The 17,373-nt window shown below is 31.5% G+C and overlaps 1 protein-coding gene across 3 annotated transcripts in view; it reads right to left on the bottom strand.

Moving 5' to 3' along the window:
- LOC130674983 (transcription termination factor 2-like) overlaps nucleotides 1-17,104 on the bottom strand; it is a 35,449-nt gene extending 18,345 nt beyond the window's left edge. For 2 of the 3 annotated variants that reach the window (XM_057480436.1, XM_057480438.1), the window contains exons 1-7: nucleotides 16,783-17,104; nucleotides 16,581-16,690; nucleotides 16,446-16,517; nucleotides 15,854-16,104; nucleotides 13,845-15,777; nucleotides 9,314-9,433; nucleotides 7,467-7,590 (exon numbers count right to left, since the gene is read on the bottom strand). In XM_057480436.1, coding sequence (XP_057336419.1) covers nucleotides 7,467-7,590; nucleotides 9,314-9,433; nucleotides 13,845-15,777; nucleotides 15,854-16,104; nucleotides 16,446-16,517; nucleotides 16,581-16,690; nucleotides 16,783-16,961 — 2,789 coding nt within the window. In that variant the 5' untranslated portion in view covers nucleotides 16,962-17,104. The remainder of the gene's footprint in view (nucleotides 1-7,466; nucleotides 7,591-9,313; nucleotides 9,434-13,844; nucleotides 15,778-15,853; nucleotides 16,105-16,445; nucleotides 16,518-16,580; nucleotides 16,691-16,782) is intronic. The other variant, XM_057480437.1, reaches the window with a different exon arrangement.
- Nucleotides 17,105-17,373: the final 269 nt, after the last annotated feature.

Genomic DNA, 17,373 nt, shown 5'->3' with positions numbered 1-17,373 from the left:
AAATTTGTCGATTTCAAAACAAATCTGTCTCAACATCTTTAACGACATGAAATCATTTTTGTTTGTACGCTCAACCCAGATATGGAAAAAATATCTAATCAAAATTATTTTTATTTGTAGGCGGTTTATAAAAATAAACTATTTTCGGAAAAAAAATTACTGCAATCGGTATTTTTTTTTTCATTCTGACTACTGATTATCATCCGACATTATTTTTTAGGCTTTCTCGGTGTAAATTAATATAAAATAGATGATCCACAGAACCATGTCGATGTCATCTTGATGCCTAACCTCCTCTGTGGGTCAATCGGTATTTACTTTTTTCATTTTTACATTCATTTTATCTCCTTTAGTGTAGGGTTTAAAACTTAAAACTGAGGATTAGTTATAGTTTGTGCCGCCATTTTTTTAACTTCCCGCTAAGAAAATTGTAAATTTTCAAAAATTCGGGAAGTTATTGGTTTCGGTCCGATTTACGAAAATCGAATTTTCATCAGATGTCGATGTTTTGAGGTCCTCAAAGAGCTCGAAAACAGCGAGAAGTTTTAGGGCTGGCCCGCAGGGTCAACCGATAAACAGATTTTTTTTTTATTATGATGCCCTTTAGTAGAAGAAATAAAAAAAAATCCTGCGGAAAATTTTACTTTCGAGTTAAAACCCATTCGAGAGTGGGTGAACATTGGTGAACATGGGGAACATGGAGGAACATGGGGGAACATGGGTGAATATTGATGAACATGAGGGAACATGGGAGAATATTGATGAACATTGGGGAACATGAGGGAACATGGGTGAACATTGGTGAACATGGGGAACATGGAGGAACATGGGGGAACATTGGTGAACATGGCTGAACATGGGAGAATATTGATGAACATTGGGGAACATGAGGGAACATGGGTGAACATTGGTGAACATGGGGAACATGGAGGAACATGGGGGAACATTGGTGAACATGGCTGAACATGGGAGAATATTGATGAACATTGGGGAACATGGGTGAACATTGGTGAACATGGAGGAACATGGGGGAACATGGGTGAATATTGATGAACATTGGGGAACATGGGTGAACATTGGTGAACATGGAGGAACATGGGGGAACATGGGGGAACATGGGTGAATATTGATGAACATGAGGGAACATGGGGGACCATTGGTGAACATGGAGGAACATGGGGGAACATGGAGGAACATGGGGGAACATGGGTGAATATTGATGAACATTGGGGAACATGAGGGAACATGGCTGAACATGGAGGAACATGGGGGAACATGGAGGAACATGGGGGAACATGGGTGAATATTGATGAACATGAGGGAACATGGGGGAACATTGGTGAACATGGCTGAACATGGGAGAATATTGATGAACATTGGGGAACATGAGGGAACATGGGTGAACATTGGTGAACATGGGGAACATGGAGGAACATGGGGGAACATTGGTGAACGTGGGTGAATATTGATGAACATGAGGGAACATTGGTGAACATGGGTGAATATTGATGAACATGGGGGAACATTGGTGAACACGGGGGAACATTGGTGAACATGGGTGAATATTGATGAACATGGGGGAACACGGGGGAACATTGGTGAATATGCGTGAACATAGGGGAACATGCATGCTTGAATAGCTCGAAAATGTATTCACGACAAAGTTTTCGAGCTCAAGGAGCTCGCAAACAGCGGGAAGTTTTAGGGCTGGCCCGCAGGGTCAACTGATAGACAGATTTTTTTTGACTGTGTCAGCTTCCTACTAAAAATATTAAATACACAGAATTTGATACCCGAGTCATTAAATAATAAATTATAAAGCTCCCATAATATAATTAAGTGAAAAAAAAATAATTCTATCAATAAGAAATAATTCCTCTCTCAAATATATCAAGAAAAAAAGCAACGTTAACTTTTTCTTCAAAAATAGTAAATTCTTAAGTACAGCGTAATTTGAAAATTTATATAATCACTTAGTACTTATAAATCTTGTTTGAATTAAACAAAAGTACTGCAACCAACAGAAAGCTACAAATCAATTATAAAAAGTAACAACTTCCTTAAGCCACTATTTTACGTATGTAAGCTATCTGCAGTACGACAGAACTACTAAATTAAACTCTCTCATTTGACTTTAAGCCAAACTTCGATCGTCGAAAAATTCAAATAAACTTGTCTCCTGTGTTGGTTACTTTGATTTAAACTTTTCAAAGTTATTTATCGAGTAATTCATCAGTTGTTACTCGAACCGTTAAGAAAATTTTATCAGTTTTTTCCTCCGAATCTAACATTTGTATAAAATAAATTTTTATCATTTCACAGCTGTGATAAATTATCAACTGTACAAATACAAATAAATCTTTTGAATTAAAATTATTAAAGTCATGATTAATAAATGGTTGATTAATGTTTCTACTTAAAAAAATATAGCGTAATGTTATTTTTGGTTGTATATATAGTTCGTTGAAACAAGGCTAGTATAATAACAGTATTTTTCATTTTATTGCTCATCAGGGAATCGTTTTCTGGGGCGATCCTTTCCGAGGATCCTTTTTACTCTACACTATCTCTTTTACTCATTACTTCTGTACACTTTCATGGCATACAGCTACAGCGATATGTAAAAAATAACGAAAATAAGTTTTTAAAGGTCCTTACAACTTTAAAGTATGATTGAAGCGATCAAACTTGCGATAACTTGAGTGTAAACCGATAAATGACTTAAATAAGTGCACGTTTTTTTAACGGCCAAAGTTATTTCACTCAAATAAATTTTACTATTTCTATTATTATTCATAAATTAGTCGTTTATATTATCGGTATTGATGCAGGGTAGAGTCGTTTGAAAATGGGTCGGCTGAAGAAATGACTCTTTAGTCGATAAATAATTATTTCGTAGTACAATGACCCAGTTATCATTTAGGGGAATTTAAAAACAGAAAAAACTGAATGATGATAAAATAGAATCCGGGGTAAAAATATTTGGCTGAAAATATGCGGAAAAAGCTGAATTTGGCCGAAATCGTGCGGAAACTGTAGAATTTTATTAAAAAAGGCCGAAATTTTGTCGAAATCACGATCAAGTCGAAGAATTTTATTGGAAAAGGCTGAAAGTTGACTGAAATCATGTAAATTTTTTTGAAAAAGTCGAAATGACGCTGAAATTTTATTATTCTTAATAAAGAGGCCGATTGATTTTTAAGGGGGATAGCCACTGTGAGGATCGAAAAAATAGGTGATTTTCGGGAATTTTTTTGGCTGGAATAATAAAGGAATTTGTGGATATGGTTTTTTTTGTTTCCTAAAGTATACATTGAAGATAATTCTCCTAAATTTTCATTTAAAAATATCATGTTGTTACAAAGTTATAAGCATTTTTGTGGAGCAACAAAAAAATTTCCCCCACCACGGTGTCATCTCTAACTCAAAAACGGATTATCAGAAACAAAAAAACCAAACGGCGTTGTAATCTGTATGCATGTGGTTATCGTTGCACACAGGGGATTTTGAAAATTTTGATTTGAAAAAAAATGGCGACATATTAAAAATTTTTCCGTTATTTTTTCTCATTTTTTTGGATTCAAACAGCCCTAAAAAATCTTAAAAATCAAAATTTTCAAAATCCCCTACGTGCAACTTTAGCTACTGAATAGACGAATACGGCAAGAAAAAAAGTTGCGAATCGGTTGATATTTATGCAAATTACAGATGCCACCAGTTCAAAAAAAGTAGTTTCGAGAAAAATGCGTTTAAAGTTTTTAGTTGATGCTGCGGTCAGTTGACGCGCTGTCACAAAAATGACTATAACTTAAAAAATATTTGGAATTTTCATATAAAACTTTAGATACATATTTTTGAACTTATACACTTTAATTTAATAGAAAAAAAAAATTTTTTTTTTTGAAATTTCACAGTAGCTATCCCCTTAAGCTAAATTTCGATTATTTTTCGGCTTATCTAGTTTTCGGCCGAGAAAAATTTTATCATGTATCATATTTTCATGTATGATAAAAATATATTTTTGTATATGATTGACATATATATTTTACATATGCTAAACATATACGGATTCGTATATGATGAATATTAAATTCTTTAATATAAAAAAAAATATATCAGAAAATATAGTTAAATTGGCCACATATATATTCTGATATTTATCATATATTTGGACCATATGTTATTTTCATACGGACTTTTACACGGAATGAGATATATTTGGCCTGAAGATAAATTATTAATCTTGATACTTGATGATGTAGCATAAGATGAAATATGAATAATTGTAATAATGATTATATATTTATTTTATATAAACTGCAGGAGTTTAATGTCTAACTTTATAACTCTATAATATAAATTTAGATAACGCAGAGTTTAATTTATGCGCGATAGAGATTTGAATATTACAAATCTACTTATATTTTAATGTCGTAATAAATGTACATTAAAGTACGAAATAGTGTTCAACAAAAATTTATTGTTCGGAAAATAAATGTATCCTAGTTTCAGAATATCTGCATTAAGATTTTAGAACTAAATAAATTAAAGCTCATGGTACCCTTGAGAATTTTAATTTTCAAACTCGTGTATTTTGAAATATATATAAGAAGCAGTATATATTTATGAAAATATATAATAATATATCATAATAAATGAAATTAAAAATTTTTGAATTTAGAAAATTGCCGATATAATTTTCGATTGAAATTTTAAAAAATGAAAATTTTCGAGTAAAAAAATTATATTTTTTTTTATATGAAAATTTGAATTAAATAATAAAGATTTTATTGTATTGTTATAATAATATACTTGTTAATTATAAGATGTGCTAAGTGTATATTATAGTGTAGTATATATTTATCGATGATAGCTACGCGAGGGAGTAAATGAATGTAAATTATATACTAGAGAGTAATAGTTAATCTTTCACTGGTGGTTATTTAGTAAATCGTAATCCCCTTTTTTTAGTCGGGATATATAGTTAACAGTTGATATAATACAATTCCTCTATATTGTATAACACACGCGATATTTACAGTCGGCGTGAAAATTTAGGGTTGTATAAGTTGAGTGAGATATGAGCAAGCAATCTCTGTTATTTCTGACTTTATCTATCTTTATAACAACTACGATTTATGTACATGTAGGGAGGGGCAAAATGGGGTCTTCCAAAATTTCATCGAAAAATTCGTTTTTGGAAAAATGTTTTTCAAATATCTCCAAATTACTTTTCTACATATAATTGAGCATTATTTTGAATTTTTTTGTTAAACTTTTTCAAAAATCGAGGTATCACGAAAAATGTCAATGACTTTTGTTTTATGATGAAAACTATCAAAATTTTTTTTTTTTTGCATTCAATAATTATGTGAAATGAATTTTTACTTTATGTTAATTACTTATGAGTGTGAATGTAGCAGACATCAGAAAAATTTTAAATTATTAATAAATAGAGTAAATAATTAATGAAATTAAATTTTGAAAAATCCGCGTTTAAAAAATTTAAAAATTCAGAAGTGCATTTTTTATAAATATTATTTTTTTAATTAGGGGAGGGTGGGGCAGAGCGGCCCCCTTGACATTTTGATCAAAAAAAAATTTTTTTTCTGTCGACTAATTACTATAAGTCCGATATGTTTGCGCATTTTTACCCCTACGCATGACATTTGGGGCAAAATGAACCAGCCCAAAATTTAAAAAAAGTGATTTTTTCATATTATTATTGTCAAATTAAAAAAAAAATTATTATAATTCCACATTTCTAGCCCTACGCATAACACCTGGGGCAAAATGGACCAGCCGAAACTTCAGAAAAAATTATATTTTCATATTTTTCGGCCGTTTCTCGATGTAAGAGGCAAATTTGGTCACTAAAAATTTATAAAAATAAAATTTTTTTTTTTAGTTGATAAATTTTTGAAATAAAGTAAAACTATAGAATTGTTTTTTTTTTTATTAAATGACAATTAGTAATTAAGGTAATCGAGAGTGAACGATTTATTACACCTTAAAAAATTTTTTTCGAATAATATAACACCAAAAATAGTTGTCAAGAGAAAGAAATACATTCTTAACGATGAAAACAATTTAAAAAAAAAAAAAACGAAAAAAAAAAATTTTTTATCATTTTTTGAAGGGGGCCGCACTGCCCCACAAAAAAATTTTTTTTTTTCAGAATTTCGGCAAAATGTCCACAAATTTGTTCGAAATAGGACAAAAGTAAAGTGACCTTATGGTTGAAAGCTACAAAAAGTAATAATTGGCTTAGGGAGGCCGCTCTGCCCCACCCTCCCCTATTTACTCTATTTACTTATAATTTCAAATTTATCCGATGTCTGCTACATTCACACTCATAATTACTTATAAGAAAATTTAATTTAATCAAATATATATTTTTTTTCACCTTTTTTGAGGTACTCCATTTTGTCGGCAAAAAATGAAAAGTGGGGACCGAAATTCCAAGAAAAACTTTATCTACGTAACGATAATATATAAGCAGCGATAATAATAATCGTTTATTACATTACACGGTAATTATATTTAGTTGATCCATATTTTATGAACTTTAACTCACGATTGTTAAATAATTAATTCTGTAATTTAACACATCTGCAAATACTGTTCGACAATACTGTTGAATTAACTTCCGCGATAAACAAGAATAGAATATAATTGTGAATGGTGTATTTACATATATATATATCTATATAGATTTATGTGAATAATTTATCTCTTTATTTTAGTGACTGGTATTTCTGTACTCACTTCCATTAAGCTTTGGATTTCTCGACACACATGATAACTTTCCGAAATAATGTCATCACTTTGCCATTAGCACTAATGTCACCTTAAAATTTATGGGATAGCTATTTACCTAAGTGCCGATTATTATTTCCAACATAATTGTTTGGCTTCATTGCTTCGATTATTCGGATATTCGCTTCTTTTTACTGAACAAAATTAGCCCGCGCATATTTATGGACGCATATATATGTGTTGGTAATAAAACATTTGTATTGATGTAAAATAATGAATTAAATTAATAATCCAGGATGTTTACTAGACGATAGGATTTCGAGGATAATGGGAAAGTTTACAAATATATTCATCATGTTAATGTGCGTTTACTAATTAATCATCATCGGCAGTAATGATAAAATTTATATCGCAATATATATATATATGAAATATGTTAAATCAGCGGGAATTATTTGCTTACAAACTAAACTGACGGATAAATTAAAAATGATTGTAATAAAAAAGATTAATGGGAATGATATTGAATGGTATTGATATTGAAAGCTCGCCAAGCTGACAATTTGATAATTACATTTCATTTTAATACGAAAAAAGTTAAATCAAGACTGATATTTCAGTAGACGTATGACAGATTAAATTTGATGCAAGTTTGATTAAAGTGTGTTGTGGAAAAATATTAAAAAAGATGTAAAAAAAATACATACCTGTCTAAAGCAATTGCTACGAGATGTAGAATTGATGCTGTGCAGCATAAAACATCAGTACTTGTCCATATGTCACATATATCGGGACCGAGTGTCCATTCATGGGATACCTCGTACACGGCTCCTGTCAACAATGACACACTAAAAAATTTGAAATGTTTGTTTCTAAAGTTAAGTACTATATTTATTTTACAAACTGTAGTTTGTTTTTAAATTTTTTTTAGTTTTTAAAATAAAATATTCAAGTCTTCAGGTAAAAATATTTGGCCGAAATTACGCGATACTATACGGAGAAAAAAATATAGTAAATTTTACTAAAAAATATGAGAATAATTACTAAATTTGGATAGTAATCTTGAAACGCTTATGACTTATATGAAAAATTCATAAACAGATTAGCATATTTTACAAGTCGTTTAGTAAATTTTACTATCCCAGTTTAGTAAATTTTACTATATTAGAAAGGAAAAAAATTAAATTAAATTTTTAATAGTTTTTCAACTTTTTATTATTATTGATTATTATTATTATTATTTCTGTCATCTGTATTGGTGTTGGTGTGGATTTTTGTTTTTTAAAAAATCACTTGATTTAACCGAGATTCGAACCCTGATCTCCCGCGCGCGAGTCCTTTCCACTGTCTGACGGCCCGATGTGTCCTTTGAACAAAACTTTCAGAACTTGTAATACATATTTGTATATGCTATCCCCACCAACTTTTAATTTTATCTATACATAGTAGAATTTACTATACAGATAGTAAAAAAATATAATCGTGTTAGCAAAAAATACATTGCGTATAGTAATTTTTAATATTTTGTATAGTAACAAATCCTATATTGTATTAGAAAATTTACTTTCTTAAATTTGTATTTATTAATAGTACTTGATAGTAAAATTTACTATACAAATAGTAAAAAATATAATCGTCTTAGCAAAAAATACATTACGTATAGTAATTTTTAATATCTTATTATGTAATTATTACTACCTAGTAAATTTTACTAAACGTTTAGTAATAATTACAATACAGAATGTATTTTTTCATATCTGTTAGTATATTTTACTATAGTATTATAATTTTTACTATACTTTTTTCTCCGTGTACAGAAGTTTATTCAAAGAGACCTAAATTTAGGCAAAATTACGCCCAAGCTGTAGAATTTTGTAGGAAGAGACTGAAAACTCACCGAAATTTTGTTATTTTTAATAAACAGCCCGAAATTTGAGTCAGGCTATTTTCGGTAACTTAGAAAAATTTTTAACAACTCAATATAGGAACGAAAATTTCCAAGTTTTCGGCCATCGGCTAAATTTCGGCCTCGTGTTCACTACCTGGATTTTTTGTCGGCCGAAAATAAAATTTTACTACTTTTCTGGCTTGAAATTTTTTTTCTGGGTCTTGTGATAGAAAATGAATTTTTTTTCATATCAACCGCGAAAGTTTGATTTTCAAGCAACATGCAGAGGGCGCAAACTATACGATTTCTGGCAATCTATAGTTTGGTTAACTTTCCTCGAACTTGTATCGAAAAGTGACTTCTCTTTCTCTATCTGTCTCTACATTCCTACACAACTTAAAACATTTTTGCTCAAAGGTAAGAACCCTGACAGACTTAAAGTGCAGGTACGCGTTTGAGGTTATGGAAACATTTTCATCAAGACCTCGTACTATATCCGGTCTTGATAAGAAAGCGCCCATAGCCTCAAACTCGTGACGTCACTTCAAGCCGTCAGAATCCTCACCGTTCCGCATACGTATCGAAAATAACTATTTTGAAGCTTCTACACCTAAAGTTAAGTTTAAATATTTTATGTATGAAGTAACAAATTAATAAAATACTTACCCAAAGGCATTACTAGACAAGCAACTAACAAATCAGCTACCGCTAATGACAGTATCAAATAATTCGCCACACTTTGAAGATGGCGCTCCAATAGAATAGCCGCAATCACGAAAACGTTTCCTTAAAAAGGATAAAAAAAATAAAATTAATGGCGTAAATTATTTTTAGCAGATTGAGTAGAAGCTGCCACGCGAAATTGACAAGGGTATGTTTATATATATATTTATATTCATCAAGGATCTATAAAACCTCAGACTCAACAGACTCTAAAAGGCAAGAGGAGAGATCGCTGGGGGTATTGATGCGACCTTATATGTGTCATGTATTTATTATCTCTCAAGTGAGAAATGTCGTATAGATATAAAGAGGATGAAATATCTGAAGCATCTGGAGCATATCTTGTCTATTTTATTAAAGATTTGTCAGCAGACTTATGTACACTCAAATAAATAAGAGAAGACGATAAAGTGAGCAAGACAAAGGATGCTACGTGATCCGAAAAGGAATTATGAAATCTTTGCTACTTCCTTTGGTTCATTCGTCTTAATAATGCTTTTATTCAAAGTTATTTCCTTTTTACGAGTGTCCTTAAATAAAAGCTATATTTTGTCTTGTTAGATTATAATGGATTACTATTAATAATTCTTTTAATGGACGAAATAAGAAAATATCGCGTGACTGTTGCAGTATCAACATTACGGAACCAAGTGAACTTTAAATTATTATTTATTATGTGTCATTTTTATAAATTTTTTCAACGACGAAAGTAAATACACGGAAAGAATTTTCGTATGAATATTGCCATGTTTTTTATTCTAAAAATTACTCTAAATCGAGTAATCTTGGGCCATTACGACTTTTTACTTTCGAATTACGAAATTTTACTCTTTCAGTGAGTAAAAATCAATCAGATTAATTTTTACTCACAATTACGAGTAAAAATTACATCTAGCGGCTGTCTAAATAAATTCTCTCTAATTCAATTTTTACTCGTAGGTTATGATAAAAAGTTGATGATTCAATTTATAAAATTTATATTGAATTACAATAAAAATTACAATTAATAGGCTGAAATTTTCATAAAAAATCTAAAAATCATCTAATTGCTTTAGAATATGACTTAAAATAAATATTTTGAAAAATAATAAAAAAAAAATTACTCTTATTGTGTTGAAGAAGAAAAGATACAAATTTTTTTTTAATTTTAAAATAAATATTAAGTTATAGAGAGATACAGAGATCGTCTTTTTTTCCAAGCCTACGTTTGTGTGCGTAACATGTAAGTTGTCGCGAGCAAAATAAAAGACATTTAATTGAAGCCGATATTAACCGATGATTAACGGAGACTACTGAAATATTACTCTGCAGTTTAGAGTAAAAATTACTTCCATAGATAGAAAATTTATTTGAGTTATAAGCAGTTTTTCATCAAAAAGTTAATGGGTTTAAAAGAATGGTATATTGGGGAGTAAATATTAATCGCATGGAGTAAAAATGAATAGATTAAGATGAGATATTCACAATAATCGATTGAATATGAGACTTTTAAAAAATTACTCAGTAGAAGAGTAAAACATAGTCTAGCAACGTTAATATTTAAACAAAACCCTAGCAGACCTGATTTACCGTAAATCTACCGTAGAATACCGTAAAATTCGAGTAGATTTACCGTAAATTTTGGTAAATCCACCGTAATTTACGGTAAATCGGTACTTTACGGTGGATTATCGTAAATTACGGCGGGTATACCGTAAATTTACCGTCGAATACGATAAATCTACCGTAAAAAATTCGGGTGGATTACCGAATTACCGTAATTTACGGTGGATTACCGTATTTCCGTAAATTACGGTAAAACCACCGCAAATTACGGTAGAACCACCGCAAATTACGGTAAATCCACCGTAATTTACGGTAAATCGGTACTTTACGGTGGATTACCGTAAATTACGGCGGGTATACCGCAAATTTACCGTCGAATACGATAAATCTACCGTAAAAAATTTGGGTGGATTACCGAATTACCGTAATTTACGGTGGATTACCGTATTTTACGGTAAATCCACCGTAAATTACGGTAAAACCACCGCAAATTACGGTAAATGCACAGTAATTTACGGTAAATCGGTACTTTACGGTGGATTACCGTAAATTACGGCAGGTATACCGTAAATTTACCGTCGAATACGATAAATCTATCGCAAAAAATTCGGGTGGATTACCGAATTACCGTAATTTATGGTGGATTACCGTATTTCCGTATTTTACGGTAAATCCACCGTAATTTACGGTAAATCGGTATTTTACGGTGGATTACCGTAATTTACGGTGGGTTTACCGTAATTTACCGTAATTTGGGTCCGTTAGGGAAAATATTAAATTTAAAACAAAAAATACCAATTTTTTGCAACGGCCCAGAATTACTCGAAATTACAGAGTAATTTTTATCAAAAAATTCTTTCTGTGTACTGCCCATTATTTGAAATCTTTCTTTCTATTTACGGTAACGAGACCCGTTGCGGGAAAATAATTATTTCTGTGGGTAAATTAAAATATTTTTTTAATTTCTTCATAAAAGCAGATGGGCAAAACGGACCACCCCAAAAATTTCATTATTTTATAACTAAATTATTCACTGAAACTTAAAAATTCCCTCAGCTGTCTCGCTATTGGTCACTTTGTTATCGAAATTTAAGTTTTTTTAATCATTAAATTAAAAAGTATTTATAAACCAGTTGTATATTTTATTCCCGAGGGTATTATTTTGTATGAAAGAATTAAACCTGCTTAATATAAGTAGACAATATAAAAAAAGTTTTGAGTAAATAAAAATAAATAAACAACAATCGTATGAATTTGTTTGATACACGTGAGTGGACACGGGAATCGAGCTCGTAAATTCATTCACAAAGGATATGTATTTTTTAAAAAGCTCTTTTCTCATCATTTCATTTCATTTTTATACCTCCCATTTCCCGTTATCTCTTTTCTTTTTATTTTTATTTTTTCTCTAAAACAATCGTTAATTAAAATTTAAACAGATTTAATTATTAAAGTATAGCGATAAATTATTTCGATAGTTCACTAAGTAGTCAAACTTTTAATTAAGCCGCCGTGATATTATGATTATAATTTCAAAAACTAAATAATTATAATATCTAGTTTAATTTTTTGAGACCTAAATTAAATTTTGTATGAAAGGGAAATGCAAATTTAATTAAAAATAAATACAAAAATATCAGTATCTTTCAACAAGATTTGAATTTAAAAAAAGATATACATTTTTTTTTAAATCGATGCTAAAAAAATTCTTTTCATCTGCAATAAAAATAAAAAAAACTTTTAATATTTCTCTGTACATCTGAAATGTCCCCTTTGAAGTTATCGGCTTGAAAAAAATAACGCGGGACAAATAATTTTAAAATTAAAAAATAAGATAATTTTAAAAAAATTAAGCGGTAAATAAAAAAAATTTGAAAAAATATTTTCTGGTACTTGAAATATTTACTCTAAGCCAAAGTAATCCGTATACTTTTTGTATAGAATTTAAAGGGCTAAAAAAAAAGTACATGTGAGTTTTTCGATACTTTTATTATTTAAGCCGTAATTTTTATTTTTATTTTTGTTTTTTCATTTTTATTAGAACTGCCGACTAAAAATTGTTAAACGAGCTTTCAAAGCCTCTAGAGCTTAAACTATCGATTTCGGGCATTAAGTCATTCCGACCTTTTTTGTAGACCGTTAAATTCTCAACAAAAAAGGTCTGAATAACTTTTTTTATTGAATAAATATTTAAAGCTCTAGCTTTGAGTCAATAGAATAAAATAGAATTCAATTGAATTGAATATCGAGTTTTTAAAATGAAACCAACTTTAAATTAAATATTATAATGCAAAAAAATTTTTTTCGGTTCATTTTATCAAACCACAAACGGCAAATCGAGTGTGGGTATAAAAAAGGTATATCGCCGAGCGTGATTCAATTACCAATTCCCAACTACGACGTTATTTGTTCTAGCTTGTTGCTCGTGATTTGTGAGCACCAGATCAGCTGTCAGATAATTCTCGAACAAAAATTTACTTTCCAATACTCAAACATATTACTTTTAAATTTATTTACCAGCATCATCAATCTCTCGGTCTTTTACGTCTTCTCCAAAAAAATAACTCGAAAAATAAAATTATTCTAAAACTTTATTTTACTCACTACAATAATTTATTGTAACATTTGTAATAAAAAAATATATCTTTAATATTTAATCATGAAAATAAATATAAGATCTATCGGAAAAGTTTCCGTAAGTCTTCGAGCGTCAACCGGTTGCCGGATCGATCTGCGCCAGGAGTCAAAATGGAGGAAGCCAACGCCAGCTTGTGATCCTGGAGTTCTTTTACCCTCTCCTCGATGGTGTCATTGGTAATAAATTTATAAACAAAGACCTTTTTAGTCTGTCCCATCCGATAAATCCGATCCTGCGCCTGGCACTCGAGCTGTGGATTCCAGTGAATGTCAACAAAAAATATGTGATTACCTCCAGTGAGATTCAATCCAACTCCACCGGCAGTCAATGACAGCAGCAGGATCCTCGTGTCACTGACGGGGTCATTGAAATCGTTAACGACCGACTGTCGGTCTCTGACGTTGACTGCTCCGGTGAACATCGCGTACCTAGCATCGCGTAAACCGCGAAAATTTTCAGCGATTACATTCAGAAATCCTGTCCACTGCGACACTATTATCATTTTATCCTTCGTCTTGAGGATTTCCACGACTCGTTCCATAACCGCCCGGACTTTTGAACTCTTGCGGCTGCGTTGGAACACTGGGTTGCTTGCAACCAAATCTTCGCTGTTTCCCAGCCCAACATTTTCATTATTTTCACCATCGACGTTGTTGATGTTCGTGATGTCTGATATTTTTTTTATGTCAATGTCTTTGCTGTCATCATTGTCAATACCAATGGTGTTGATGTCCGTCTCTTCAAGCAGTCCATGAATCAATGATGGATGACAACATAACTGACGCAGTCTCAAAATTAGGACAAGAATCCAAACCATCCTTGTGTGTTTTAAATCATGCGAATTTTCTGCTAAAAACTGTAAGTGATCAACAGTTATTGCTGATCCTGATCCTCTTCCTCTTCCTCTACCCCTTCCTCTGGCTCTGCCTCTAGGTCTTCCACGAGCTCTGGCCCCGGCATTTGCAGTACGCCGGCCATTTCCTCTACGACTGCTGTCATCATAAGCTCTATTATACTGCGAAGCAATAGAGTCGTAAGTAAAACTACCCAGCCCTTCACCTTTGTTGGCTCTCATAAATAAAAACGCCGCAAACAAGGACTTGGAATAAGCGAGTACTTTACTGTAAACAGATCGCTCATCAGGATCTAGTTCAATAATTATTGTTTCGGATGTGCGATCGGGTAGACGTTCCATGTCACCTTTATTCTGCAAGTCTTCTTTAGTGCGACGCAGCATAAAAGTTTTTATAAAAGTTGTCAGTCGCTGATTGCCGGAAGCGCTTTGACAGCCGACGGCGTTGCGGAATGTGTGGTGATCATCGAAGGGGGAGAGACGTAAAAATTTAATTATCGAGTAAAGGTCGTCGTGACGATTGTGAATCGGCGTGCCGGTCAATGCCCACCGATGCTCGGCCATGAGGTCGCAGACGGACTCGCAGTAACTGCTTTTGGGGTTACGTATTATGTGAGCCTCGTCTAGGATTATGCGCTGCCATTTAATACGAGAGAGTATGCCAGGTTGAAAGGGTGATTTTTGTGTAAACTCACGTGCTACGAGATTGTAAGTCGTTATGACGACATCGTAACGTGCTAAAAGACGACGATCGTTGGTACGCTGTGTTCCGTGATATATTTTAGTGAGCAAAACGTTTTCGTGACAGTGATGTTGGATTTCATTTTTCCACTGCTGTAGTAATGACGCGGGACAAATTACGAGGGTTTTACCTTTGACTTGGACCTTTGATCCACTTGATACCCGAGGATCTGGGACGGAGGTTGAAGTTGTTGATGCGTTATCGTCCGAGTCCGAGTCAAGATGATCCTCGTTTGATTTAACGATCAGGGAAATCATCGTCAGGGTTTTCCCCAGACCCATGTCGTCGGCTAAGATACCACTGGGTGGTTTTTTAGCCTCACGCCAGAGTAACCAGGCTAAGGCATGCTCCTGGTGAGGTTTCAATGCCGTCTTTAAACCATCGGGAGTTTTTTCACGCTGGTTCTCACTTGGACAGGACAGCAGAGTGCCATGGAGAACTTGGAGTTTGTTCATCGTGAATGGCCGAGATCCTGGCTGATGACTTTGGTTATTTACGCTCGCGCTTGAGAGAACTTGGTCGTACTCTTTGCGCAGACGAACTAATTCCGATTCGTTGAACTCGAGAATGTCCTTTTGACGCTCACCTTTGTCGGGAAGTTTTTCCAAGTTACAGCTCTCGATCAGTTGCTGAAAATTATTTAGACATTTTAAAATCACCGGGTTTTATTTTTTGTAGTAAAATTGAATTAGATAAACAACTCACTCGAGATCGTGCGACATCTTGTTCAACTTTTTCAATCTGTTTTAATAATTCTTCGGTTTTTTCAGTTATTGTTGGATCGAAAGTGTCTTCGAATGAATCGTATGGGATATTTACATTATTAATATCAAATCTTTGATTAAGTTCATCATCATCATCATCATCATTGTCCTCAAAGCTTCGATTAAGCTCATCTTCATCTTCATCATCATCATCATCATCATCATCATTATTTTCATCATTTTTGCGAATGTCTAAATAAAAATAATTTTAAGTCTTTTAGATTAAAAAAAATTTAATTTTAAATATAAAAAAAAAAAATGATCCTGAAGTTAGCAGACATTTAAAAATTTTTGAATTTTCGTATTTCAATAAATCAATTAAAAAAAAAAATAATAAAAATATGCACATGTAGAAAATTTAAAAAACTACAGGTGCAATTTTTTCAAATATTTTTTTTCTTCTGGTTTATCGTCTAAAAAAAAATCCAAAAATTATTAGACGTCTGCTAACTTCAGTATCATAAAAAAAAACTGTAATTAAAAATAAAATTAAAAAAAAAATTTCCCGATTGAATTATAAAAAATGATTTTACCGGAATTAAAATCCATTTCATTTTTAAATTCTTGATCTAGAACTTCGTAATCTTTCAAATCAGAATCTGAATCTAGAATAATTGATAATTAATTTTTTTTTTTAATAAATAAAATAAAAAAAATAATTTATTTACCGTAAAGATTATTAGAATCATTAGTATGAGTGAACGATGACGTACTCGGTTCAGGATTATCCTCAACCTCAATAGTCTCATCAGCATCAGCATCAAAATCAGATAATTCACTGTAGCAAAAAAATTCAACAATTTTTCAATAAAAAAAAAAACTGGCACTTGAATCTTGTCATAAATATATAAATAAATAATAAATACTTACACATGATCACTGACATCAGAATCACTATCAATAATATAACTGTTATTTAATAATTTTGAATAATCACGTCCATATTCATTGTAATTTTTATCGCGTCGTTTTTTATTTTTATTTTCCTCCACATTCTCAAGGTCATTTAATTTCCTTTTACTTCCGGTTAATAATATATCATCATTCATCGTGATATTTAATTCAATTTAATTATATTATAAATATAGATTTAAAATAAATATATTATTTTATATGTATAGATATATATATTTAAGTACAACACATGTTTGCTTTGACAACTTGTAAGCAAGACTGAACTTGTCATGTTCGTTACCCGGCTCAGCGCTGAGCTCTTTTGTCTCCCGACCTTAAAACCTTGATAATTTTTTTTAAAGGCTTGCAATTGGTTGGTTACATTTAAAATAAACCAATCAGCTCTACAGGAAGTAAGAACAAGACGAGTAAGAAAAATTGACGGACTTTTTTTGTTCGTTACTGCGATTGGACAATTCATTAAAATAATTCCCGCGCTTTTTTTTAAATTACAATTTTTCTAACTCATAATTTTGCTAGCGCGGTTGGTTAATTTATTTAAATAAT

Source organism: Microplitis mediator, chromosome 9, assembly GCF_029852145.1.
Source record: "Microplitis mediator isolate UGA2020A chromosome 9, iyMicMedi2.1, whole genome shotgun sequence".
NCBI lineage: Eukaryota > Metazoa > Arthropoda > Insecta > Hymenoptera > Braconidae > Microplitis > Microplitis mediator.
The sequence above is the reverse complement of the archived record's forward strand: the minus strand, read 5'-3'. Positions and strand labels throughout refer to the sequence as shown.